Source organism: Siniperca chuatsi, linkage group LG22, assembly GCF_020085105.1.
Source record: "Siniperca chuatsi isolate FFG_IHB_CAS linkage group LG22, ASM2008510v1, whole genome shotgun sequence".
Classification (NCBI taxonomy): Eukaryota; Metazoa; Chordata; class Actinopteri; order Centrarchiformes; family Sinipercidae; genus Siniperca; species Siniperca chuatsi.
In genome coordinates, this window is record NC_058063.1 from 1,915,349 (window position 1) to 1,942,500 (window position 27,152).

Here is a 27,152-nt window from a genome sequence, read left to right on the forward strand (position 1 = left end):
AACTTTTATTATTTCTATTTTAATAATTCCTAATTTCATGTTTGTGGGTTTTTTCCCTTTTTTTCTGGCAGAAATTGACTTGCATACATTTTCTAGTAACCATTATTTTCTAGTAACAGATATACAATAGAAATATACAAAAAAATAAAGTGGAAAATAAAGTAAAAGATTTAATTCTCATTCTCAGTCATTTTCTTGCTCTTTATCAATATCAACTTCCACATTTAGTAAGGGAGGACACCTATGGTGGTCAATCAGATTCCAATGGGAGCCTGTGCCACCACAGGCTGTCCTCTCCCAGACTGGAAATGCCCCTGAGTTGTTTACACACACATACAACATCTGTCTCTCTCACACACACACAGTTCATGAGAGGTCCACTTTAATACAGAAATACATTTTGTAACTTATAAAAACAGTATTTTTTTTTTAGTGATTATAATCCCCCTTAACTGCCGAGTCAGTAATACACTTAAGGTAGCCATCCTCTACTTCCACATCCTCATCTCTGGCTGCAGCAGCACCCACAGGAGTAGACAGGTAGACATTTTCCCATCTTCCCCCAGAGTCTGTCTGTGGATCCTGAGAGGCAGCCACAGCAGCAGCAACCTCCAGGCCCTGGTTGATGTAGCTGGCCTCCAAGCTGGCCTCCAGCACCGGCAGCTCCAACAGAAGACCTTTCAGTGTCTCGCCCAGTTCCCTGAAGCCAGGCCTGCGGGTCGGCTCCTTATCCCAGCAGCTCTGCATGACTTCATAACTGTGTTTTGGGGTGAGATGGACGAAGGAGAAGGAGGAGGTAGGGTGAAGTATGTATAAATATACCTACTGTACAAGAATATTCCCTATAGCAATTGCTTAAAACAATGCAATATCTACATCATTACAGGTTTCATATGTCTATGAGTTATGAGCAGTTCAACCAAAGTGATATTTTCCTTCTTAAATTATTTAGCTTGAATCATTTTTAGAAGTCTCACAGGGTGAAACTATCCAGCATTTCACGAGAAGCAAAAAATAATAATTTTGTGTAGAAGAAATATGTTTTTGTCTTTGACTCCGTTTGACTCCATTGGGGGGTCTCATGCCCCAGGTTTCTATTTACAGAGTATTAGTATAACCAAACTAAAACTAAAGTATCAGGTATGTCAGAAAATACATGAGACAATTAGAACACATGAAAAAAAGTACATTATAAACAAATTCATCCATTTGATATTTGGTCAAAATTGAACTGATAGACAAATCTATAAATTAGAGATAAAGGTAAAACAGGTATAAATGTTGGACTATGTCATCTTGCAGTCACTCATAATTCCTCATTAAAAAGTCTCTATAAATGAATTGAAATTATATCAAATAAATTAATTTATTAACATGCTTCCTATTATATTGCCCTGAAATGTTCACTTTTACATGCTGTGAGCACCACAAACACAATTCCATTCCCCTCCATGTATTGGATGGAGGCAGAAATCTCACACAGATATCTCAAAACCTGAACAAATAAAGCCAAATACAAAGATAGATTTTAGCTATCTCCACAACACTCACCCCAATTTTGTTGTTCTGCCCACTGGTACCCCCAGCTTTGTGTTAATATTTCAAAAACTCTCTCATCAAAATACAAACTAAGAAATGTCGCTGAACGAGCACAGGAACTCACAGTTTGTCGTCACTTTCCTCGGGTGGTTTGAGCCTGTGTCCGGACAGCAGCAGGTCCAGCAGCTCGTGGTTGTGAACTCCAGGATAGGGGGTCCTCCCCCGAGTCACAATCTCCCACATGGTCACCCCAAATGACCACTGACAGGACAGGGACAAAAAAAAAGTTTTGCATACTCAATGTACAAATTCAGACGTTCAGTAAATGTCACAATCAAGAAATCAGATTCATCATGTGACTGTCTTAACAGAGGCCAAAAACCTCTCCATGACAAAGTGATGTTCCACAGAAGACTGAACTCACGACGTCACTTTTGGTGGTGTAGACAGACTCAGACAGGCTCTCCATGGCCATCCACTTGATTGGCACACGAATAGCTACTTTCTGACGATAATAATTGCTGCTGTAGATTTTCTTGGACAGGCCGAAGTCAGCCACACACACCCTAAGGTCATTACCCAGCCTGTGGATAGAAAAAAGTTTTTGAAAAGTGAATTTGCATTATTAGCTCAGACAAGGCAATGCTCTCTTGATTTAGATCAAATAACAAAATGAGAGTTCTGACACACTGTTTTTTATATTTTGTCACACACACACACACACCGTCTCCTCTGAGGGCCTAAGGTCTGCTTTATTGAAATTTTAAGCAGCTTCCTCCCTAGATACAAGCCATGGCTGAATACCAATAGCTGAGGACAGAGAGACAGTCATATAAGAACAAGGAGTCCTTGATTTCAAGCTCCCCTCTCACTGTCTACCTCTGATGGACTCACATGCAGTTGCGTGCAGCCAGGTCTCTATGCAGGAACCCCTGCGAGCTCAGATAGTCCATTCCTGATGCAATGTCAATCATGAAGCGCAAGAGACTCTGATGGGGCACAAACTGGAAGAGAGGGTAGAGAAGGGCGTATTCTGTGATTTATTTTAACTTTTTGAACTTACAAATGTGCAGATGTAAGCATGTTTGTGTTGTGATAGAGGTATGGATGGAAAACTGTAGCATGTGTGATGTCATGGAAAACTCAAAAAGCACAAAACTACTATTTGGGAAAGCAGTTTATATTCTCGCACCTTTTTTTGTTTGTTTTGTTTTAGTCTTTGATGAAAATGTTTAGACATATTTTTGTCATTGGATTACTGTTCAACGGAATTACAGACAGTTATTATTTTGTAAGTGAAATATTAGTTTCATTTTCTTCATGCATTTTTAATTTTTTATGTCCCATAAGCATTCTGTCGCCATTTTTGATGTGTATATGTTACCATGGTTACAGGTGTAGTTCTCGTCTGTGGGCAGGTTGTTTACCAAAATAGAATTTACTGCCTGCTTTAGATGATGAGCATCTAAAACTTTGGATAACAGATTGTAGATGGTTGACAGCCAACATTAATCCCCCTACTGATATATTAACACAAAAGACAGCCAACTGAAAGTAATGTTGGCGTTACATCCTCAGCCGCCGTTAATGTTACGTTATTGTTAGCTTACCTTTTTGGAAAGTATCAGCATGCTGGCCTGCCTGTTTTTGTGGTTTGTCAAAACCAAAATCAATGGGATTGCAGATGAATTTGGCCCATAAATCTGTTACTTTTTCCCCTCTAAAAGCTGGTAACGTTAGCTAACAGAGACATTAGATTACTGATATGTAAGTTTGTGTTAAAGCTAAATAAACTTATGTAGAGGAGATATTCTGGGTGGTGGAGGATACCGTTTTACTAATCTGGAGCTGCAATGTACTGTGTGATTCTGCAGATGCATTCGGGTTGTTGAATAAGACTGCATTATAATGTTCATGTGTCCATTTGTCCATCGTTCACATTATTGTTTAGTTTATATTTGTTGGCAAAAATTGTAATGCATTTCATCATAGCTTTTGTTTTCAAAGGCTTCTTTTTATTTAGTTTTCATCTTGTAATTCTCGTTGAAAAAAGGTCATCAACAAATATTTTTTGTTGTAATTTTCATTGACAAGATCAGTTCTACACAATAAATAACATTTTATTTACTCAAAATTTTATTTTTTTATTTCATTTTATTCACTTTTTTGAACTTACTGGCGAGTAACGGTAAAACAGGATTTGCATATGAGACCCTGACAGAGCAGCACAAGTCTGGATCCCCACTAGGGACCCCTATAGGCTGCAGGCTATATTCACTGCACCCCACATTACAAATGCAACAAATGTACTAAGGCCACATTCAGACTGACAATAGCTGCCTTAAAAACACACTCCTCATTCATTTTGATGAGACCACTGCCTTAGCACATCAGAGCTTCCAACACAGATGGCTACAGCACAAAAACGCAGGGTAGTTGAACCTGGCTCAACTTTTGCCACAGCACAATGCAACGTCATGCAGCAAGGCAGTGTTTTGACTAAATACATGCAAGCTCATATTCCTCATGAATCACTTTGTAATGTATGCAGCAAAATTCTAGTGTTTACCCCTGTACTCAAGACAATGAATAAAATGATTGTCAGCATAACTTTACAGAGTTGTAAAATGATGTTGTGTTGGTGTCTGATCAGCCATAAAACTCATGCCAGTGTCCTTGTCTGTATCTGTCTATGTAAGCATCTGCTGACGTTGGAATAAGCCTCATTTATGTACATGCATGTGCTGACATCATCTCACCATAGGAAGATCACCATAGCGTGTAGCAATGAGGAAGCGACGCAGGTCTCCATGTTTCATGTAGGGCAGGATGACCAGAGGAACAGGCAGAGAGTCCTGCTCTCTCTGTAAAGTGACCCCTGCAGGACAAATACACACACATCGTTCACAAGGTTGCTGCTGCTGTAGTAGAGGAGATAGGGCTAAACTGAGTCTGTGGGTAGAAGAAGCAACCTTTACATTGCCTCTAAAACTGGGCACAAACTTTATCAGATTTACTGTAGTATCCCCAAATTTGATTGAGACAGTGCAGGTAGCAACAGCACCAGGCCAGAAAATTGATTTTCTGTCAAGTGATTTAATAATGGTAAAGAAATTTAAATTTTGCAAATGTTTGAAAGGATGCTATATAACTTGATTAAGGCTTTAGAAGTAACAATATGAGGCCATGACCCAAGCATAACTGTCGACCTGAGTTGCAAGTAAAGCAGTTTAACCAAAATGGCAACCTTGTTGTAAAATGTGCAAATGGCTAATCTAATGAGCTATTGATTTACCCACCAAAATGTGATGTTGGTCCATGCCCTCTAGAACGACACATAGAAGCGTTTTCTGATCTGATGCCCACATCAGCCGGACGAGGGCCGACGTGTGCGGAACACACCACAACTCAGGCTGCAGACGCTCACCGACACCCCGACACTGGCAGTGTGTCAGGGCCTTATAACAACATCTGACCCTCCTTTTATCTTCCGAGAGATAAATCATAATTACTATGGTCACTAGATGGTGCTGTCTTGAACATGAACATATGTCGTTTTGGGGCACTTGCTGAAATTACCATTTCTGTCATTCATCTTGGGAGGACAGTCTCGATTTACCAGCTGATCTATTTTCTAACCCTAAACTAAGCTTTGGGTACGTGCCAACAGAACAACATTGTGGATAGAGGTGTTTCCTTTGCAGGGTTACTGGGCTAAACCTTAGAGATAGGGTGTGGGGTTCAGTAGTAGCTTCTTCACACTAATAGGAGTCAGTTGAGGTGGCTCAGGCATCTGCTCAGGATACTTTCTGTGAAGATATTCCAAGCACATCCAACGGGGAGGAGACCTGGGGCAGACCCAGAACAAGATGGAGGGATTACCTATCCCATTTGGCCTGGGAAAGCCTCGGGATCTCTAAGAAAGGACATCTAGGATTCCTTGCTTAGCCTGCTGCCATTATGACCTAAACCCACATAAGTGTCAAATGGAAAATGGATTGATGAATGGATCTAATGATGAATGAAGCACAGAAATTAGTGGTTGCGTGGTTGCTATGGGGTTTTTTTTTATGCTAACACTGTTGCATTTATTTTGTTTAAATTAAATTTTGGTCGTCAATTGACATTGATTGCACAGGCTATGGCTGCTATGATTCTTCAGAAGGCTGACAGTATATGTGGCTTGCTATGTGCTAAGTGGACCATTCCAAGGTATAGAATCATCCTTTAGAGCATAGATGTCCTTTCTTTACCTTTAGGAACTGTCACATCTCACAGTGTTTCATTCATTCAGCAACAGAGTTGGTTCAAGTGACGCAAGCCATTCAACCCAAGATCTCTGTTAGTACACTTAAGGACAGGGTGTCCCACCTCTTCCCGGGGAGGAAGACTGGAATGAGGTATGGTCAGGGGACGACTGGAGAAAAATCAAGGAGGACATTCACAAGCTCTGAAAGGTAAGTGGACCTCTGAACTTAGTTAATCTTTACCATATACTTTAGAATCGGCCTTTTGTTAACCAAAAAGCCAGTCTCTCAAGCAGGTCTTTTGATTTTAACATTGAATCCACTGACTTCCCATTCCTACTGATAATCAGCAGCCCACTGCACAGCTTCTGTGCATCTTTCAGCTTTAATCTAATTGCTTTAGTTTGTCAATCCACCTGGATGACCCCCAGTTTCTCTCAACTAACCCAACTAATTGTTTGTTGCCTGCCACTTTATAAGCTAATATAAGCTGTGTCCTGAACATTTCTTAATGAACATGTTATTACAGTCCAATAGAAAACACTGGACAGTTAGGCATCTGAGTGGTGAATTAGGTGGTATATCTTACCGAGTAGTCTGACGACATTTTCATGATCAAAGTTCTGCATGATCTCTGCCTCTCTCAAAAACTCATATAAGTCTTCCTGGCTGTGGATTCCAACTAGATGTGTGGGACAGAGAAAAATGACAAAAATAAGAAGTAGCAGACTAGAGTTCTGGTAAAGGGATTTTGTTCCAGTACACACCTCTCATGGTCTTCACAGCCACCTTGATGTCCATGCCTTCATCTGGTGTAAAGACCCCTTCATAGACTGAGCCATACTCTCCTATAGAACAGAAAATAACGACCGAATGTTATCACTCACTTTTACTCCCAGGAGAAATGTTTTTAAATAGTGGATTTCTGATTTATGAACTAAGCTCTTTGGTTGTATGTTTTAAATAATTAGATTGATATCTATAACAGTTTCAATGCACTGGAGTATGCCCACTGATTTTTCATATCGACGACCTTGATAACCCTTTAGCGAAAGAATGAACTCCTGTGGTAAACCTGCAGACTTATGGATTTCATTGTCATATCATGAAAATAAGTAGTTCAATAAAGATTTCTGCACCTGGTTCTAGCTTTGATTAACATCCCAAAACCTGACTACATCACAAGAGCTCAGTTTTTTGCCATGCTACCGGCTCTAGGGATAGCAATGTCAATCTTTCTTTCCTCCACTTTGGTCCAGGCTGAAGTATAACAGCAGCATTTGGATGGATTGCCATGACAATTTGTGGTTATTCATGGTCTCCAGAGGATGAATCCTAAAGTATTTGGTGATTCCGTGACTTCTCTAGTGCAACCAGCAGGTCAAAGTTTTTACTCATCAAGTGAAATATTTTTATACCTACTTGATGGATTGGGACAAAACTTTGTAGATACATTTAGAGTAGGGTTCACAGACGATATATCCTAATGACTTTGGTAATCTCTGGACTTTTCCTCGAGCGCCACAACAAGGTTAACATTTGTGTTTTTTTATGTGAATTGTGTCATCCACTATTGAATGGTTTGCTATGCAACTTGGTCGTGTGCCCTGCAGGATGAATTGTAATAACTTTGGTTACTGTACTGTATGTACACAAACACACCCCGGACGTATATATATACAGCAGGTAAAATAAGTGTTAAACGATTCACCATTTTTCTCAGTAAATATATTTCTAAAGGTGCTACTGAAATGAAATTTTCGCCACATGTTGGTAACAACTCGTGAAATCCACACATGCAAAGAAATCAAACCATAGATGGCCATAAATTAAGTTATGTGTTATAATGTTAAATGATACAGGGAAAAAGTATTGAACAAATGAAGAAAGGGAGGTGCAAAAAGGCATGGAAAGCCAAGACAATCAGTAATTAGAAATCAATCCTGCCCCTTGTCAGTGCAAATTAATATCAGCTGGTTCAGTCCCAACTGATGGCCTATAAAAAGGTGTCTCATTACCAAGGCGTCACAGAAGAAACATCTCATGATGGGTAAAAGCAAAGAGCCCTTTCAAGACCTTTGCAACCTTATTGTTGCAAAACATACTGCTGGCATTGGTTACAGAAGGATTTCAAAACTTCTGAATGAAGTGAGCACTGTTGGGGCCATAATCCGGAAGTGTGAAGAACATCATTTCACCATAAACCAGCCACGACCAGGTGCGCCTCGCAAGAATTCTGACAGAGGACTGAAAAGAATTATCAGAAGAGTTGTTCAAGAGCCAAGGACCAATTGTGGACAGATCAGAAGGACCTGGAATTAGCAGGTACAATTGTTTCAAAGAAAACGATAAGTAATGCACTCAACCGCCATGGCCATTGTATGCACTCACCACGCAAGACTCCATTACTGAAGAAAAAACATGTTGAAGCTCATTTAAAGTTTGGACATACATTTGGACAAGCCTGTGACATACTGGGAGAATATAGCCAAAATCACACTTCAGCAATGCATGAAACTCGTTTCTCCATACAGGAGGTGGCTTGAAGCAGTCATTACCAACAAAAGCTAGTATTAAAGTACTAAAGTATTAAATGAATTTCAGTAAGCGTGTTCAATACTTTTTCCCTGTGTCATTTAACATTATTATACATAACCTAATTTATGGACATCTATGGTTTGATTTCTTTGCATGTGTGGATTGCATGGGTTGTTACCAACATCTGGTGAACATTTGATGTCAATAGCACCTTTAGAAATATATTTACTGAGAAAAATGGTGCTGCTATATATATATATTGCAAAACGATATACTTTAATACTCCTAAAACAGGAGTATTATTGATGAGGAATCATGAACTGACCTTTGCCAAGCTCTTTGCCCAGGGTGAGCTTGTTTCTCTCTACCAGGACATCCTTAAGACTGGCCAGCAGCCTGCCACTGAGCCCCTCCAACAACTGGACCACACCCTCCACCACTGAAAAAAATAAGAAATCAAAGGATTCACTCAAATGTAATACAGTAAAAGGAAAAGGTACCCGCACACTGAAATCTGAGCTCCTTTCAAACAGATATTATTAACAACATTTCAACCATAGACTGTATAAAACATGGACTTAGTCTCCATGACATCACCCATAAGTTTCTGAAGAGCCAGACTGAAGCTCAATGTGCACTATCTTGGCAGTCCCTGACTCCAGCTAATCCAAAAATGGGCAAAGAGGTGGAGCTGAGGCAGGCCGAATGAAGCCTGGTTGCTGAAACCACCTAGCGGCTGGCCACCTGTGACGGCACCCACCTGTAAAAATTCATCCACTGTACAGTTGTCATGAAGGGGGAAATTAGCTATAGAGACCAAAACTGTGTTTTGTACCAGGCTATAAAACATGATTATTTCTGCTGTAAAGTTGGGCATTTTAACATAAGAGTTAATGGGGACTGACTCGCTTTCAGAGCCAGCCTCAAGTAGGAGAGCAAAGAATAATTTACATAATCGACAAAAATTGATGACCAAATTAGTTGTCAAACAAATGTAATTATCTCTTCGTTGGTGATGTCATCGGGCAGTAGTGACACTACTTACTAGAGTGAAATGAACAGTAGCGCGATGGCACCTTCACGACCTCCAAAAACCTCCAAAGTGTGGGAACATTTCATTCTTAACTCAGCCAAAGAAGTTTTGAACTGCAACATTTGCAAAGCTTATCCTTGCCTAGCATGGGAGCACATCACTTATGCTGGAGCATCTGAAGACAAGGCACGTTGGCTCTCTGGATGATGAAGACTCGTCTTGGTAAGCGAGTTAGCTAGCTAGCTTAATGTTAAAAGCTGTGCTACTTCATGTTATGAGCTGTAATGTTTTCTGTACATTTTCTCTTGATCAATGAATTGTTAATGGTGTTGAGAGTAGCAAATAATAATTTTACACAACGATCCTGTTCACATTCCAAATATGCCCTAACTTAAATGTTGCATCATTTATGCCAATGTTTACGGCTGTGAACTGAGACTGTGTTGCTGCCAAGTGCACAAGTTTAGAGAACACCGGAGAATTACAAAAAATTCTACAAACTCCTGTCTATGTGTGTGTGCCCAGTGTGGGTGGCATTCAAATTAATTTGTTCGAACTTGACTTATGGAAAAAAGTGACCTCATAACTCACTGTTGCTATAGCAACCTGTTTGGTCCATGACAGGACTTGATTTCAGTTGAACATTCTATTGTATCAGCAGGAAAGTTCATTAAAAGACATATTTTTGAATGAAGCATTCATCTTTATTGTCTTTATTGTTAGTTAGCACATGCCTAAAACAACCTCAAGCTAAATTTAAAAGCTGATAGCTAAATTCGATCGATTTACAGCGGGCCGGCAAAAATCATGAACAACCTAAGCCAGTTTAGTAAATTACAACTGACTCTCCCTAACACAACCTGACACCACCCTCTTAAGGAACATCTCATGATCTCTGGTCTTCATCAACTGAAAACCAGGACTTGTAAAACTTTAAGACTAAAGGAATAAAGAAAATGACTTTGCCATGCAGAATCAAATGTATTAATCAATGTGTTACATTAATAACAATATAAGAATATAAGAATATAAGCGTGGAACTTGATGTTGTCATGCTGATGCCATAAAGAGCAAGAGACCCTCTCAACAAGAACTCTTCTTTATGTAAAGAAATTAATATGATGTCATACAGACATACAGATCACCATTTCCTGTATTAACAAATCTATTCTTTCAGGACATCCATAATTATTTGGGACAGTATGTGTGATAATTTGGGATACAGTTTTAGTAGTGTAAGTCCTTGCTTGCCACTCTAATGAAATATTGCCAAGAATATTTTCAACTGATCTCTTGTTGTCTTAACCTTGATATTAATCAATTGAACTTAGGCTACTGGATGTTGCATATTTGCCTATTATGATGTGCTGAATAGCTTATTAAACAGGAAATGTAAATATGTATCTGCACAACAATTAATTTATCATGGCTGGTAATAAGAGAAAATGTAAATGAAAGGCTGAATCCCACAGCCCTCAGAGCACTTGTGTGTCTGCTGACCCCTTCCTCCTCTCACCCCTCTGAGAGGAGAGACAAGCAGACACACATTGCTGAGATACAAAGATGGCTAAAATATATGGACATCGAACTTGTGTGATTTTTTTATTTTACTAATTAATTTACTGTTACAGATATACATCAAGTAAAATAAGTATTGAACACGTCACCATTTTTCTCAGTAAATATATTTCTAAAGGTGCTATTGACATCAAATGTTCACCAGATGTTGGTAACAACCCATGCAATCCACACATGCAAAGAAATCTAATCATAGATGTCCATAAATTAGGTTATGTATAATGTTAAATGACACAGGGAAAAAGTATTGAACATGCTTACTGAAATTCATTTAATACTTCATACAAAAGCTTTTGTTGGTAATGACTGCTTCAAGATGCCTCCTGTATGGAGAAATGAGTTTCATGCATTGCTGAAGTGTGATTTTGGCCCATTCTTCCACACAGTCTTCAAATCTTGAAGGTTCCGTGGGCCTCTTCTTTGAACTCTGATCTTTAGTTATTTCCAAAGATTTTCAATTTGATTCAAGTCAGGTGATTGGCTGGGCCATTCTAGCAGCTTTATTTTCTTTCTCTGAAACCAATTGAGTTTCCTTGGCTGTGTGTTTGGGATCATTGTCTTGCTGAAATGTCCACCCTCGTTTCATCTTAATCATCCTGGTAGATGGCAGCAGATTTTTATCAAGAATGTCTCTGTACATTTTGCCATTCATCCTTCCTTCAATTACAGTGGTGTGCAAAAGTGTTTGCCCCCTTCCTGATTTCTTAATTGTTTGCATGTTTGTCACACTTAAATGTTTCAGATCAAACAAATTCAAATATTAGTCCAAGATAACACAAGTAAACACAAAATGCAGTTTTTAAATGAAGGTTGTTATTATTAAGGGAAAACAAAATCCAAACCTACATGGCCCTGTGTGAAAAAGTGATTGCCCCCTAAACCTAATAACTGGTTGGGCCACCCTGAGCAGCAACAACTGCAATCAAGCGTTTGCGATAACTTGCAATGAGTCTTTTACAGCGCTGTGGAGGAATTTTGGCCCACTCATCTTTGCAGAATTGTTGTAATTCAGCCACATTGGAGGGTTTTCGAGCATGAACTGCCTTTTTAAGGTTATGCCACAGCATCTCAATAGGATTCAGGTCAGGACTTTGACTAGGCCACTCCAAGGTCTTGTTCTTCTTCAGCCATTCAGAGGTGGACTTGCTAGTGTGTTCTGGATCATTATCCTGCTGCAGAACCCATGTTCACTTCATCTTGAGGTCACGAACAGATGGCCGGACATTCTCCTTCAGGAGTTTTTGGTAGACAGCAGAATTCATGGTTCCATTTATCACAGCAAGTCTTCCAGGTCCTGAAGCAGCAAAACAGCCCCAGACCATCACACTACCACCACCATATTTTACTGTTGGTATGATGTTCTTTTTCTGAAATGCGGTGTTACTTTTACGCCAGATGTAATGGGACACACATCTTCCAAAAAGTTCAACTTTTGTCTCATCAGTCCACACAGTATTTTCCCAAAAGTCTTGGGGATCATCAAGATGTTTTCTGGCAAAAATGAGATGAGCCTTAATGTTCTTTTTGCTCAGCAGTGGTTTTCGTCTTGGAACTCTGCCATGGTGGCCATTTTTGCCCAGTCTCTTTCTTATGGTGGAGTCATGAACACTGACCTTAACTGAGGCAAGTGAGGCCTGCAGTTTTTTGGATGTTGTTGTGGGGTCTCTGAATGGATGAAGAAGAACAAAATGAAGACTTTGGAGTGGCCTAGTGGAGATAAGTTGAGCAAACTGTTAGCATGCTGTGGCATGACCTTAAAAAGACAAGTTCATGTTCGAAAACCCTCCAATGTGGCTGAATTACAACAATTCTGCAAAGATGAGTGGGCCAAAATTCCTCCACAGCGCTGTAAAAGACTCATTGCAAGTTATCGCAAACGCTTGATTGCAGTTGTTGCTGCTCAGGGTGGCCCAACCAGTTATTAGGTTTAGGGGGCAATCACTTTTTCACACAGGGCCATGTAGGTTTGGATTTTGTTTTCCCTTAATAATAACAACCTTCATTTAAAAACTGCATTTTGTGTTTACTTGTGTTATCTTGGACTAATATTTAAATTTGTTTGATCTGAAACATTTAAGTGTGACAAACATGCAAACAAACAAGAAATCAGGAAGGAAACACTTTTGCACACCACTGTATATGAAGTTTGCCAGTACCGTATGCTGGAAAAACAGCCCCACACCATTATGTTTCCACCTCCAAACTTTGCTGTTGGTATGGTGTTTTGGGAGTGATGTGCAGTGGCATTTCTCCTCCAAACATGATGTGTATTATGGCATCCAAAGTTCATTTTTTGTCTCATCTATATTCTCCCAGTATGTCACAGGCTTGTCCAAATGTATGTCCAAACTTTAAATGAGCTTCAACATGTTTTTTCTTCAGTAATGGAGTCTTGCGTGGTGAGTGCATACAATGGCCATGGCGGTTGAGTGCATTACTTATCGTTTTCTTTGAAACAATTGTACCTGCTAATTCCAGGTCCTTCTGATCTGTCCACAATTGGTCCTTGGCTCTTGAACAACTCTTCTGATAATTCTTTTCAGTCCTCTGTCAGAATTCTTGCGAGGCGCACCTGGTCGTGGCTGGTTTATGGTGAAATGATGTTCTTCACACTTCCGGATTATGGCCCCAACAGTGCTCACTTCATTCAGAAGTTTTGAAATCCTTCTGTAACCAATGCCAGCAGTATGTTTTGCAACAATAAGGTTGCAAAGGTCTTGAGAGAGCTCTTTGCTTTTACCCATCATGAGATGTTTCTTCTGTGACGCCTTGGTAATGAGACACCTTTTTATAGGCCATCAGTTGGGACTGAACCAGCTGATATTAATTTGCACTGACAAGGGGCAGGATTGATTTCTAATTACTGATTGTCTTGGCTTTCCATGCCTTTTTGCACCTCCCTTTCTTCATTTGTTCAATACTTTTTCCCTGTATCATTTAACATTATAACACATAACTTAATTTATGGCCATCTATGGTTTGATTTCTTTGCATGTGTGGATTTCATGAGTTGTTACCAACATCTGGCGAAAAGTTCATTTCAATAGCACCTTTAGAAATATATTTACTTAGGAAAATGGTGATGTGTTCAATACTTATTTTACCTGATGTATGTGTGTATAGCCTATATATGGTATGTTGTCATAATAGCAGATTTCGTAACATATATTAGGCCTACCATGTATGACATTTAATTAACTGTCTGTTAATTACTTAGGTTTTAAGTAGACAATATCCCATTTTATTCAAGTGTATGGTGCCTTCCAACAACTGGACTGAATCCGGAGGCCCAACAGGCCTCAACTGACCCCGTGGGACCAAAGGCACTAAGAACATGCTGATATCCAACAATTCTGAAAGAAAGAATCCTGCTAAAAGGAGGCTGTGCCATTTCTGAGATCTAATACGACAGGAAAGAAGAAAGCCTGGGTTTCTTCTTTTCTAACTAGTCACGTGGTACAGAGAAGGACAAACAGAGTGAGATGTACCCCAGAGAAATGGCACTGCATTCACGTACTATATGCTGTGTGCAAAAACCTCTAGAGATGAATTTGTGATAGAAATACTGAAAGAAATAATTTATATAAACTTCAAAACGTAGCAATTATGCTTTTTAATGTGTTGAGATCTTGTTGGTGATCATTTTAAGGTGATTTCTCTACATCCCAACCTCATCCGTTTCATATTTTCTCATGATGCTTTCAGCTTAAATGAGAAATGGTTGGAATGGTGACCTTTTCTGGGTGGAAGTATTACCCTTACTTTGACGTTGAAATATTTCCAGTATATCCTAACAGTGGTGTTACTCAACACGACCACAGAGGAAGAAAACAATGCTTCTTTGGTTTGTAGGTCAGTGATGAATAAATAAAAAATGACAAAGTACTGACCTACTACTGTTCAGGAATAGGGCACTTACTGTTGGCCTGCTGGGGTGCAGCATCCACCTCCTGCGGACGTCGGTAGGAAAATTCAGCGTTCATCTGCAAAAGCTCTGCTTCCTGGTCAAACCTGTAGGAAAGTTAGAATTTTATATCATTATCAGTAAATTTGTCTTAAAAGTTTAGTCATCATCACGTTATGTTTAAACTATGTAGGAGGGTTCCCACACATATGAGAAAATACGGAATCATTTTTGTCAAGTTTCCAGTCATTGAAAAATAGACATAAATGTCCTGAAAAAATCACAAGTCCCAAAATATTTTTTCAACAGCTGGTAGCTGAAATTAAAATTTGGTTGTAAAACTATGTTGATATACAATATTATCTTGATAATTACTGGAATAAGATTGCAATTTTCAACTTCTGTTGTTGTCCTTTTCTCCCTTCCAGCAAAACTGTTTTCTCCACCTTGCGCCATAGCTTTCCCAGCATGTTGTTGTGCCCAGTCCAGTGGAGTTCCTCCTTGTGTACACTGACAGTTATTGCAAAAGTGATAATAAAAGCAAACTACGGTCAGGTTTACCGTTCACAAACAATTATCAAGATTTTATATATGGACATTTTCAGTATTTAGAATGAAGCAACTTGCTGGTAAGCAGTGAAATTACTTTTCAGAGGTAGGTTTATATGTAGCACTCGTCCTTGCATCACAAAAATGTCTTTACTTCGCACTACACGTTGATTTTAATGTCAGCTCTTGCTAGCTAACATGACATGAAATTCCACTGAGAAATGGCAGCTACTAGCAGTAATGTCATTAACACAGACTACACAAAGTTAGTTCTTGCAGGTAGTTTCCCACCCCAGGATGAGTTAAGAGCACAGAAGCCCCCTCACACAAGTAATGTAAGCATGCATGAGATTTTTTTGCCTGCACATGTTAAGTGCACAGAAGCCCTCTCATGCTGTATATTAGTAACTTTAGCATGTATAGCTGCTGTATGTGAAATGTGCCTGATGTGTTACATTAGTGCATAAACTCCTAATCTTAATGCTGTGTTGCATACCTGCAAAAGATTACTCATGAGAAACTTTCAATGCAGGATTTAAGGATTGTTTGTCAGCCAGAGGGGATTATGAAAAGAGAGTCTGCACACCTTTTGTGATTTTTTTTCTTTGAAATATTATAGCCTTAACATGATGAATTTTCCATGCAACGCCATCAGTCTGCAGCACGATTAGCTGTCACAAAGTCACACACTGAAACTCACACAAATGAAAGCTGATCACTATAGCTTTGATTATAAAGCCTGACTAACTTTTTTCAATATTCATTAAACAGCCATGAACACACAGTACCAATGTACGCTGTCATAAAACAGGTGTTTCTACTTCACCAGTTTCTGTGCAAAACTGTCCACCACCTTATTAAAATCCAGAGCTTTGACCAGACTGCTAGATGCAAATAGCCAATCCTGCACTCTGAGCTGAAAGGAGGTTTTCTTCATAGGATATAGAACATTTCCTCCCATTACTTTTACACAAAAACAACTCCTCACATTGATCTCCTCATAAACTCTCACTCAATCTGGTTTGTTTTCTACCCCTGCGTGCCCATGCATCTCACAATGACATCACTCAGAAGTTCGTCTATATCATAAAAACATTTATTTAATCAGGATACAGTATGTACTGTAGTTATTTTGATTATTGTCCCATCTAACATTCTCAATATGTCAGATTGATGAGAGAATAATGAGAGGTCAGCACTTACCACACAAATTCACTAATAGAAACTTTAAAGTAGTAGGCCAAAGGAAGAGAAGTGGAAGGTCCCTTTACCTGAGTTTAGTGTAGTTGCAGCGCAGGACACACACAGCAATGGAGATTGCAGCCATGAGCAGCAGGCTGCCAAATACAACACCAACTGTCAGCCATATGGAGAAGCGACTCCGGTGCTGAGGAGCTGGTGTTATTTTATGCTCTGAGTCGTTTAAGCCCGGGGTCACAGTGATCACCAGAGGAGGAACTTTCCCTGTAAGAAAACAGAAGTGTTTCATGTGGCTCAGAAATTAACAGTAGTTTTAACATTCTATTAACTTTAAAGATGCACTTCCTGATTTTGTTATATGTCTATTGTCTTTACAGCTTGTTCTGTTGCCCCCAAGAGACCAAAAATTAACTAATGCAGCTTTAAACAGCATACCAACTGACTGGTGATGCTCTGAAATTCAACTGTGAACTGTGCTGAGTGTACCTTTAAAGCAAGTATATGTAGCCTACCCTTTGCTTAAGCATCCAAAGTGGCCACAAGTGGTAATTACAGGATAGTGCTAAAACATTGTGTAACAGTGGCACAAGTAGAGAAGAGTCACAGTCAGCAAACCGACCCAGTAATATCAGTTACACAGCAATATCTATCTAAAGTTTGGTAACATTAGTCACCATAAGCTGCTGGTCATACCAGTCCAAGTAAGGCTGTCAAAGCAAATCCCCTGAATTGAATTGAGCAAGGGTGTGTTTTATTGTTTGAGTTCAACTTCTCTTTTGTAAGAGGAATAATGTGTTTTGTCTTCTTTCTAAAGTTACATAGCCCTGCTTCACTATCAGAATTTGATCCATTCGGTCTGATAACATTTGGAAAGTCTAGAAGAGCCGCACGATTAAATCATTTTATCCCCATTCAAGTTAGCGGTGGGCTAAACCGGAGGTTAGCCAGCTCTGCGGCGCAAGCATCCAGTTCTCTTTCTACATCCATGGTCTCAGAACCTTCAACCCCCCATGTTTATTTCCCACCACACTAGCTTTCCTGTTGAGGAGAAGTATTTCTCTGACTTTCCTGGACTATCTAATGTGTTGAGGTCATCTAGTCAGGCTTACATACATCTATGAATAGTAACAGTGGCAGTGGATGAAGGTGGCGCCCCCTGCAGGGTGAATAGATCATTCCAGGCTTGCACTGACAGACTGTAGTCATGCTGTGGATTGATTCCTACGATGCTGACTGATGTGCTGGTCAGCCCTGCTGAGTCTGGCAGGAAAATCACATCTTCTCCACATGCCTCCCACTGACTGCCAGCCTCTGCTTTCTTCTCACACTTGACACGATACATCACTTCCTGTCTGCCTCCCCAGTCATAAGGAGGATCCCACGTCACTATCAGCACAGAGTCATTATGATGATGGGCTGTTAGATTTACAGGAGCAGAGGGCAGCTCTGTGGAGGACAAGGCAAGGAAGCAAAAACATGCTTATACTAAGCAAAATCCACTAAATATGTCATTAGGATCAAATCAGGTGAATATATACAGGCAGAAGGTAGACAATCAGTGCCATCAATCAATTTTATAATAAATCCAAAATCAAACTGCATCATATCCATGATAGCAGAAATGGACGACACTGAAGCAGATCCTGTTTTGAATCAAAGACTATTGTATATTTAAAGCCTCTCTGTGTTGAATTTTGATGTGACAATAGCATTGTTCAAATTAGCCTGATAGCATAACTTTATGTTTGTAGAAAAATGAGACAAGTGCAAAAAGTGGCATACATTTCTGTCTACCACAGTTACTACAAGTAGGGGGAGCCAAAGTTGACCATTTTCAAATTCACTTAGGGGCTTTAATGTCTATCCATACATTAGTTTTATAACAGGATGACACCTGTTTATTTCCAATAAACCCACTCAGTGTTTCTTACTGGTGCAGCCGAGGTCATCAGGGTCAGTTGGCAGGCGGCTGAAACCTTGTAGACAGTCGCACCTCTCTGATCCCTCCCCATGTGTCCTGCTGTTCTGTGGGCACAGCCGACATCCTCCACTCTCATTGGCTGGTTTGTAGTGGCCCATTCTACATGCTGGTGAAACAGAAATATCGATTGTCTCTTTCTCACCACTGATACTGATAGTTTTTGTAAAAGTTGTATTTATTAATGTGGTTGTAATGTTTTTTTGGTTGTAAGATACAGCGTTTTCACTTTTTGTCCCACTAGTGGCAGGGTCAGGCACTGCTTTTGTGAGGGACTTTGCACCACCAAGGTACAATATGAACTGAAGTGGGTCCTGCATTATTATCTAATTTTGTTACAGTGCGTAACCTTCTCAGCTTCTCACAGCAGTAGGTTTTATGTTGTTTTCCAGTTGCATTCCCTCATGGTGAATACCAGGTATTGTACTGTCTTTGTGTCATCTATGCATATGTGATACTGTGATGAGCCATTGTGCTGTGACGCATTGGCGAGGTATGGACTGGTTATTGATTTCTCTTGAAGTGGGTGTGTTTGTGCTTGTAGGTACCCAACCTGCTCTCATTCCGGTCGTCGAATACCGACATTTTGTCAACGCTCCTCTGCGACTCATACAGACGCACAAGGTACCCATCTGCAGCAGTATTAGACACTCAGAGCAACTGCTGTCCATTCATTCCAACATGTTCTCATCCCAGGTCAGTCAATTACTGATGCTGATTTGTCATACCCCTCTGCGTCTCATACAGACACACAAGGTAGCCTACCCTTTTGCGTCTGTATGAGATGCCTTTGTAACACGTGGTTAACGTTGTGAAACGGTCCAGTTTGGTAAGGTTTATGCCCCAAAACGACTTGGTTAGGTTTCACACAGGATACCAACCCCGGTCTCCTGGGGCAAAGTCCTGTGTTTGTTTGTGCCATCCATCCACCCAACCTCCTCCTTTTGCGCTCTTTAGACTGACTAGTGGCAGCCCGGTGCGTCTGATACAGGTGCTAAAGGTGCGTCTGATACAGGTGCTAAAGGTACCTTGTGCTTCTGTATGATGGCGTGACAAAATGTTGGTACTTGGCGCCCTGGGAATGAGAGCGGGCTGGGGTACCGGACGGACCAATTGGGTCATGGACCACATCCTGCTTCGCTCTTATCCCACTTGCAACAGCCTTAGAGGGCGAAGTCTATACAAAATAGAACCTTAGTTACGTACCGTAATTCCAGATTCTATTAATACAGGACCGGCCTTCTAATCTGTGGGCCCCACTGATTCCTTTAACTAGCCGGAAAAAAAGCTGTTTTTGGGAAACGATTGTCCGGTGTCAGCCCAATTTATACACAAGGTGAGACCGAGGTGGGGCCTCATAGTAAGTGAGCATAGACTAAAAGTATTTAGTGCTGCGCAAGCGATAGGCTTACACCCGGTTTAAGATTAGGAAGTGTGTGCTCACTTGCAAAAAAATCAATAATAATAATAAAAATAAATAAATAGAAAATATACAGCAATCCTTCACTTGGCCTAGCTCAGTTTAAAAGCCATTTCAAGGGGGGGGAGGGTGGCTGCAGCTACCTGAGCTGTGCAGCTCAAGTGGGCTGTGTGCCTGATCTAACCTGTTAACATGGGTGCCGAAATGAAAAGCAAGAGGTTCTGTGACGCACACGTGCTGCTCAGTTAGGCAGTGCGGCCCGGGCGTTAAAGGGTTAAAGGGCTGTGCCTAAACTCAAAGAATGTGGAGTTACGGTAACACACGTTCGAGCCCATTCACTTTGAAAGAGCAATGGCCAGTGAGGACACTCCAACACTCAATGGACCAATGGTGTAACTTCACTCACTCAGTAAGTCACAGACTTTATTTATAAGGCAGGCCCCCGCTTTGCTGCAGTCCAGCCAAAAGACAGCATGGCTCTCAGTGAAGGTTAAAAAAAGCAAAAGAAAAGAAAAACATATAATGTTAGTGGGCATATGTTGAAATGACTCATGTGAGGACAGTCACATTATTCCCCCATTAATGTACTGTTTGGGTTCCGGTATAGAGGTAACCCAACTGAAACTGATTTTTGATCCTGATCCTGGTATCAATATTTGAAAGTTCAAAAAATCTGATAATAACATATCAACTTGACAGTAATTTTTTTATACAAACAAACATTTTTGCTTTTTAAAGATTTTTTTTTTATTTTTAAAGATTTTTTTTTATATTCATCTCCATAAAAATGTTATCAATATGACATTTAAATAGAGAAAACATGAAACTGTGATGTATCTGTTGAGCAATGCACAGGAAATAGCCTATGTAAAAAAAGAAAACAATAAAAACTATGAGATAAAACTGAGAAGGAAAGAGGATATGAAAGTTAATGTGTTGATGTTCATGAAGTACAGAAAGACATGCAGTCTATTCAAGATTATTTTTCCAATCCACAAGGTGCTAATTTTAGCTGCGAGCTGTTGCAGAAACATTGGGCAAAAATAAAATGTTGTCCTTGAGGTTGTGTCGATTTGAGTTACTTAAACTTGGAGTAAATTAACATGAGTAAAAATTCTAAGTTTGATAAACTAAAAGCCCAAACTTAAGAAATTAAGTCAAAACCCCTAACTCAAAATGTTATTGAAATTTATTGCCTTGAATTTTACAATATTCTTTTTCTTTTTTTCTTGTTTGTTGATGAATTTCACTGAACAAAAACTACAAAAAAACAGTAACAAGCATTGATGATACTGTATTTTGGGAATGTACAGAAATAAACATCCAAATAATTATGGAAAATGATAAGGGCCACATGAAAAAATATATCTGAGTTCTGATTAATCCCAGAATTGTTTGAAAAAATCTGACATCTAAAATTAAAGCCAGATTTCTCAGAAAACATTTAAGGTCAAGAATCATGACTTTAAACTCTGAATTCGGCCTTTTCTCTCGCAATTCTAACTTTTACCTCAGAAGTCAGTTTTTTCTTTTCAGTAAATCAGAAAATGTGAAAGCTGTCATCCACATGTATTCTGGTATTGATTGATTCAGATACTTTTCTGGTATGTGAGTAAAATGTAAATATTAATTGAATATATATATATATATATATATATATATAGTTTGAGGGAAACATAATGCAGACCGAATTACATATAGTTTAATGTTTAATTGGTTAACAAAAAAAAAGGTGACTTTTGAAAAATCATCTGAGCTACATACCTTGACAGGTGTCATCGATAACTTGATGACCGCGTTCACAGGTACATCCCCCCTGCAGTGGACCCCATACTCCATCCACATTACATTCTCTAACAGGTGCAGCAACCTCCACAGCTCCCTTTACACAGGAACCCGTCATGGGACCCGACCCAGCCCCTGTCCCCTTAAACGAGACCAGGTAAGCCACAATGTCAGGGCACCTCCTGTAGTACAGTCTGATGGATGTTATCAGCACACATGTTCCTGAGTAGGAGAAGGCGAGCTGGAAGCCTCTGCGGCTGACAGAGCCCAGGCTCAGAGCCAGGCTGCGGTTCAGGTGGCTGGATATTTGGGTTGGAGGGACTGATGTGACAGGGAACGGCTTGGAGGTCTGGAGGTCCAGGACTGTCCAACTATTTTGAAATCTTGTGATGGGTGTATCCGAGTCAAAAAGGTGAACTTGTAGAGGGCTGAGCTGACCAGACGGCTCCTGTTCTTGGGCAAATGCAACATCCATCAGTAGATAGTGGGCGTCTTTACGCTCCCTCCACTGGCTTAAAATAGTTCTCGTTATGCTTCTTCCACAAGCTTGGAGCACGGGCACTGGACTCTCTGTATCCACTCTCAGTGGAATTTCACCCCACTGGGATGAAAAAATGCAAGAGAACATCAGTGAAAAGCTGCAGGTTAGAACTACAGGCCCACGCAAAAATCATGATGAGACTCACTGACCTCTGTATAAGACTATAGATAGATAGATAGCCATTATATTGAGTAAATACAATAACAGTTGTTATTATAGTATAGTTATATTATAACAGTTAATATAAACTTGTAATGTCATATTCAGCGATTAGTAGGAAGTGTATTTTTACTGTACATGATGCAAGCCTTTTAATGAAATAAAAACTTGTCACTTAGCAACCCAACTTACTTCTCTGGGTGGGTCGGAATTCCATCCCAGTCGAGTCTGTTTGTCAGAATGGAAAAGCTCCTCTAAACACAGAAGAGGAGAGAAAGTTAACACTGTCACTCTGTTGCTTCTTGTGGGACTTTGTTTGACTGACAGGAAAGCAAAGTGGTCGGTACAGAGTCAGCAATACAACAGCAGCTCATTTACAGCAGTATAGAAAAATTGTACACATATAGATTAAGGCTGTAGCAATACTTTGCATCACATTGTATCATTTAACATGAGTCTGCTCTTGATTCAGCACACAAATTCCCCAATTTCCAAAGTCTCTCTTGTTTGAGAGAGAAGAGGTGCTTCCTCTTTCTAGATAAAAATAAAACTGTTTTCATAGAGTTCAGTGGATTACATTTGTTCTCACAAAATAGAAATCTTATGAGAATATTTCAGTTAAAGGAGGAGGAGGATGTGTAAAGGTCAAATATAGATTTTCTTAGAAATTAGTTGGGGCTATCCATAACAGTTAAGAGACAGGACAGAGTTGAGTATACTGTGAAAAGTTTGGTTGAAAAAATACAAAATGTGTTATTGCAACCATTTTACCCCTTGATGGGTTAAGATTAAATATTTATACTCCCGTCTGCAGTTAGGTTTAAGCAACAAAAGCACTTTGGTTAAGGTTAGGGAAAGATCGTGATTTTGGTTAAATGTAAATAAAAAATGTTATGTCTCAAGTCACTGCTGACTTTTTCTGTATTAGCACCAGTGCCTAAACATAACCATAAAAAAGTCGAATCATGTTGTAGTCACTACGAGTGGACAGTGTATGAAATACACTGTCAGTGAACATTTACTGATACGTTCACTGTCAACATTTTTTGTGACTTGCCAGGTAAGTTAATTAACGTTAACATGTTAATTGTCCTCATTATGTTAATAGAAAACATAATTCGGTCTGCATTATGTTTCCCTCAAAACTTATTTGCTGTTGCAAAGTAGTTGTATATGAATGTAATTTCTAGGACACAGGGCTGGTCTGTCAGTCGATCGGTCCACCACTTTGCTCCAGAATGAAATATCTCCACATGTATCAGATGAATTGCCGTGGAAGTTTGTACAGACATTCATGGTGCTCAGAGGATGAATCCTAATAAATACTAAACCTTTGGTGACTCCCTGACTTTTCCCCTAGCACCACCAGCAGGTCAAAGTTTTCACTTAACTGGTGTATTATCTCAACATCTACTGGACAGAGTGGCACAGAGTTTTTCACAGACATTCATGGTCCCCAGAGATTCATTTGGTTTATGAATCAAAGCACAGCCTCACAGTGCCGCTAGCATTCCTGTTGACTCTAAGTAAATCTGCTTAAGTACTTTACTTGAGAGAAATATTGTAGGTTTTATGTATCTGTCAGCCATAGAAAGTTGTTTTTACGGATTCAAATTCTAAATGCAAAAGCGTATGATTGGTTTATAGATTAAGATGCAGTGTTATGGGGTAAACTACTCAACAATATATAAAGTAGGTAAAATTAGGTCCACCTCGACCAGCTACAATATTAAAATGCTGCTTACACAGTGATGCATCAATAGTAATAACAACAATTGAGTACATTTTTCTGGTAATACTTTTGTAATCATAATAATTTTGAATGCAGGACTTTATGTAGTTTTACTTATATTTACTGTATTTTTACACTGTGTCATTACTACTTGCTTACATACTTACTTACAGGATCTGAATACTTATACCTATTCTGCCTTTTGCACAAAATAAAAATCACACTCTTAATATTATATTCAGTATAATATTTGAACTAGCAGTGTGGACTTCAAACATCATCAGACCTTAAAAGAACACAAAACTGTTCATAGGGAACATGAAAATGAATGCAAATTATTTCCTACTGTGGCCCTTTAGGGACTCCATACTTCTGCTACATTTTTAACCCTTTTTAAAAAAAGTATTATTTCCAATGTCTCAAATAATTTAGTTTCACAAATATTCTACTATTATAAAACTAAATAGTGAAACCACTATAGTGTATTGAATCAAATCATGATCTTTTTCAAGTTAACTACTATTGTTATCTTTTACCACAAGTATTTCGTAACAGGTCTACTGACCCCAGATCAGTTTTTCATCCATAAGAACTTTGTCTGAGGGGATTTTAATTCCATAATATTCAATAATAACTTTTTGTCACTTCTGGTGAATTAAAATGACAGTGAATGGTCTTATCTTTTCTTGGAACACTTCCTGACAACCATTTTAAAGTCCACTGGAATGTGCCTCAGAGATTAAATATATAATACCATCACATAAGCATGTTAAAGTTTTATATATTAATTGGAATAGAAAAGGTTTTCCATTCAGAATGTAAAACACCTGAATACTCACCCTCCTCTGCTTGAAATTGTATGTCACAGCCGGCTTCCCACATCCAGACCCACTTGTGATGGGTGTATCCGAGTCAAAAAGGTGAACTTGTAGAGGGCTGAGCTGACCAGACGGCTCCTGTTCTTGGGCAAATGCAACATCCATCAGTAGATAGTGGGCGTCTTTACGCTCCCTCCACTGGCTTAAAATAGTTCTCGTTATGCTTCTTCCACAAGCTTGGAGCACGGGCACTGGACTCTCTGTATCCACTCTCAGTGGAATTTCACCCCACTGGGATGAAAAAATGCAAGAGAACATCAGTGAAAAGCTGCAGGTTAGAACTACAGGCCCACGCAAAAATCATGATGAGACTCACTGACCTCTGTATAAGACTATAGATAGATAGATAGCCATTATATTGAGTAAATACAATAACAGTTGTTATTATAGTATAGTTATATTATAACAGTTAATATAAACTTGTAATGTCATATTCAGCGATTAGTAGGAAGTGTATTTTTACTGTACATGATGCAAGCCTTTTAATGAAATAAAAACTTGTCACTTAGCAACCCAACTTACTTCTCTGGGTGGGTCGGAATTCCATCCCAGTCGAGTCTGTTTGTCAGAATGGAAAAGCTCCTCTAAACACAGAAGAGGAGAGAAAGTTAACACTGTCACTCTGTTGCTTCTTGTGGGACTTTGTTTGACTGACAGGAAAGCAAAGTGGTCGGTACAGAGTCAGCAATACAACAGCAGCTCATTTACAGCAGTATAGAAAAATTGTACACATATAGATTAAGGCTGTAGCAATACTTTGCATCACATTGTATCATTTAACATGAGTCTGCTCTTGATTCAGCACACAAATTCCCCAATTTCCAAAGTCTCTCTTGTTTGAGAGAGAAGAGGTGCTTCCTCTTTCTAGATAAAAATAAAACTGTTTTCATAGAGTTCAGTGGATTACATTTGTTCTCACAAAATAGAAATCTTATGAGAATATTTCAGTTAAAGGAGGAGGAGGATGTGTAAAGGTCAAATATAGATTTTCTTAGAAATTAGTTGGGGCTATCCATAACAGTTAAGAGACAGGACAGAGTTGAGTATACTGTGAAAAGTTTGGTTGAAAAAATACAAAATGTGTTATTGCAACCATTTTACCCCTTGATGGGTTAAGATTAAATATTTATACTCCCGTCTGCAGTTAGGTTTAAGCAACAAAAGCACTTTGGTTAAGGTTAGGAAAGATCGTGATTTTGGTTAAATGTAAATAAAAAATGTTATGTCTCAAGTCACTGCTGACTTTTTCTGTATTAGCACCAGTGCCTAAACATAACCATAAAAAGTCGAATCATGTTGTAGTCACTACGAGTGGACAGTGTATGAAATACACTGTCAGTGAACATTTACTGATACGTTCACTGTCAACATTTTTGTGACTTGCCAGGTAAGTTAATTAACGTTAACATGTTAATTGTCCTCATTATGTTAATAGAAAACATAATTCGGTCTGCATTATGTTTCCCTCAAAACTTATTTGCTGTTGCAAAGTAGTTGTATATGAATGTAATTTCTAGGACACAGGGCTGGTCTGTCAGTCGATCGGTCCACCACTTTGCTCCAGAATGAAATATCTCCACATGTATCAGATGAATTGCCGTGGAAGTTTGTACAGACATTCATGGTGCTCAGAGGATGAATCCTAATAAATACTAAACCTTTGGTGACTCCTGACTTTTCCCCTAGCACCACCAGCAGGTCAAAGTTTTCACTTAACTGGTGTATTATCTCAACATCTACTGGACAGAGTGGCACAGAGTTTTTCACAGACATTCATGGTCCCCAGAGATTCATTTGGTTTATGAATCAAAGCACAGCCTCACAGTGCCGCTAGCATTCCTGTTGACTCTAAGTAAATCTGCTTAAGTACTTTACTTGAGAGAAATATTGTAGGTTTTATGTATCTGTCAGCCATAGAAAGTTGTTTTTACGGATTCAAATTCTAAATGCAAAACGTATGATTGGTTTATAGATTAAGATGCAGTGTTATGGGGTAAACTACTCAACAATATATAAAGTAGGTAAAATTAGGTCCACCTCGACCAGCTACAATATTAAAATGCTGCTTACA

The 27,152-nt window shown here is 39.3% G+C and overlaps 1 protein-coding gene across 1 annotated transcript; it reads right to left on the reverse strand.

The window, feature by feature from the left end:
• Positions 1–145: 145 nt before the first annotated feature.
• si:ch73-40a2.1 (tyrosine-protein kinase receptor TYRO3) lies at positions 146–25,089 on the reverse strand. Its single transcript, XM_044185173.1, has 15 exons — positions 25,043–25,089; positions 22,664–22,725; positions 21,751–22,372; positions 18,520–18,675; positions 17,702–18,034; positions 16,660–16,852; positions 14,855–14,946; positions 8,650–8,763; positions 6,554–6,634; positions 6,376–6,468; positions 4,299–4,417; positions 2,434–2,543; positions 1,964–2,123; positions 1,664–1,800; positions 146–757 (listed from the first exon to the last, which is right to left on the reverse strand). The coding sequence occupies exons 1-15, from the start codon at positions 25,083–25,085 to the stop codon at positions 430–432; spliced, it is 2,643 nt and encodes an 880-aa protein (XP_044041108.1). The 5' UTR covers positions 25,086–25,089; the 3' UTR covers positions 146–429.
• Between the last annotated feature and the right edge of the window lie 2,063 nt (positions 25,090–27,152).

Bases quoted from the DNA above. Each gene is read 5' to 3' on its own strand.
- si:ch73-40a2.1 (XM_044185173.1), bottom strand. From the start codon at position 25,085: ATGTGGGAAGCCGGCTGTGACATACAATTTCAAGCAGAGGAGG. The intron at 4,418-6,375 runs GTAAGATATACC...TTTGTCCTGCAG, and splicing joins AAATGTCGTCAGACTACTCG to GGGTCACTTTACAGAGAGAG. The intron at 1,801-1,963 runs GTGAGTTCAGTC...CTGTCCTGTCAG, and splicing joins ACACCACCAAAAGTGACGTC to TGGTCATTTGGGGTGACCAT.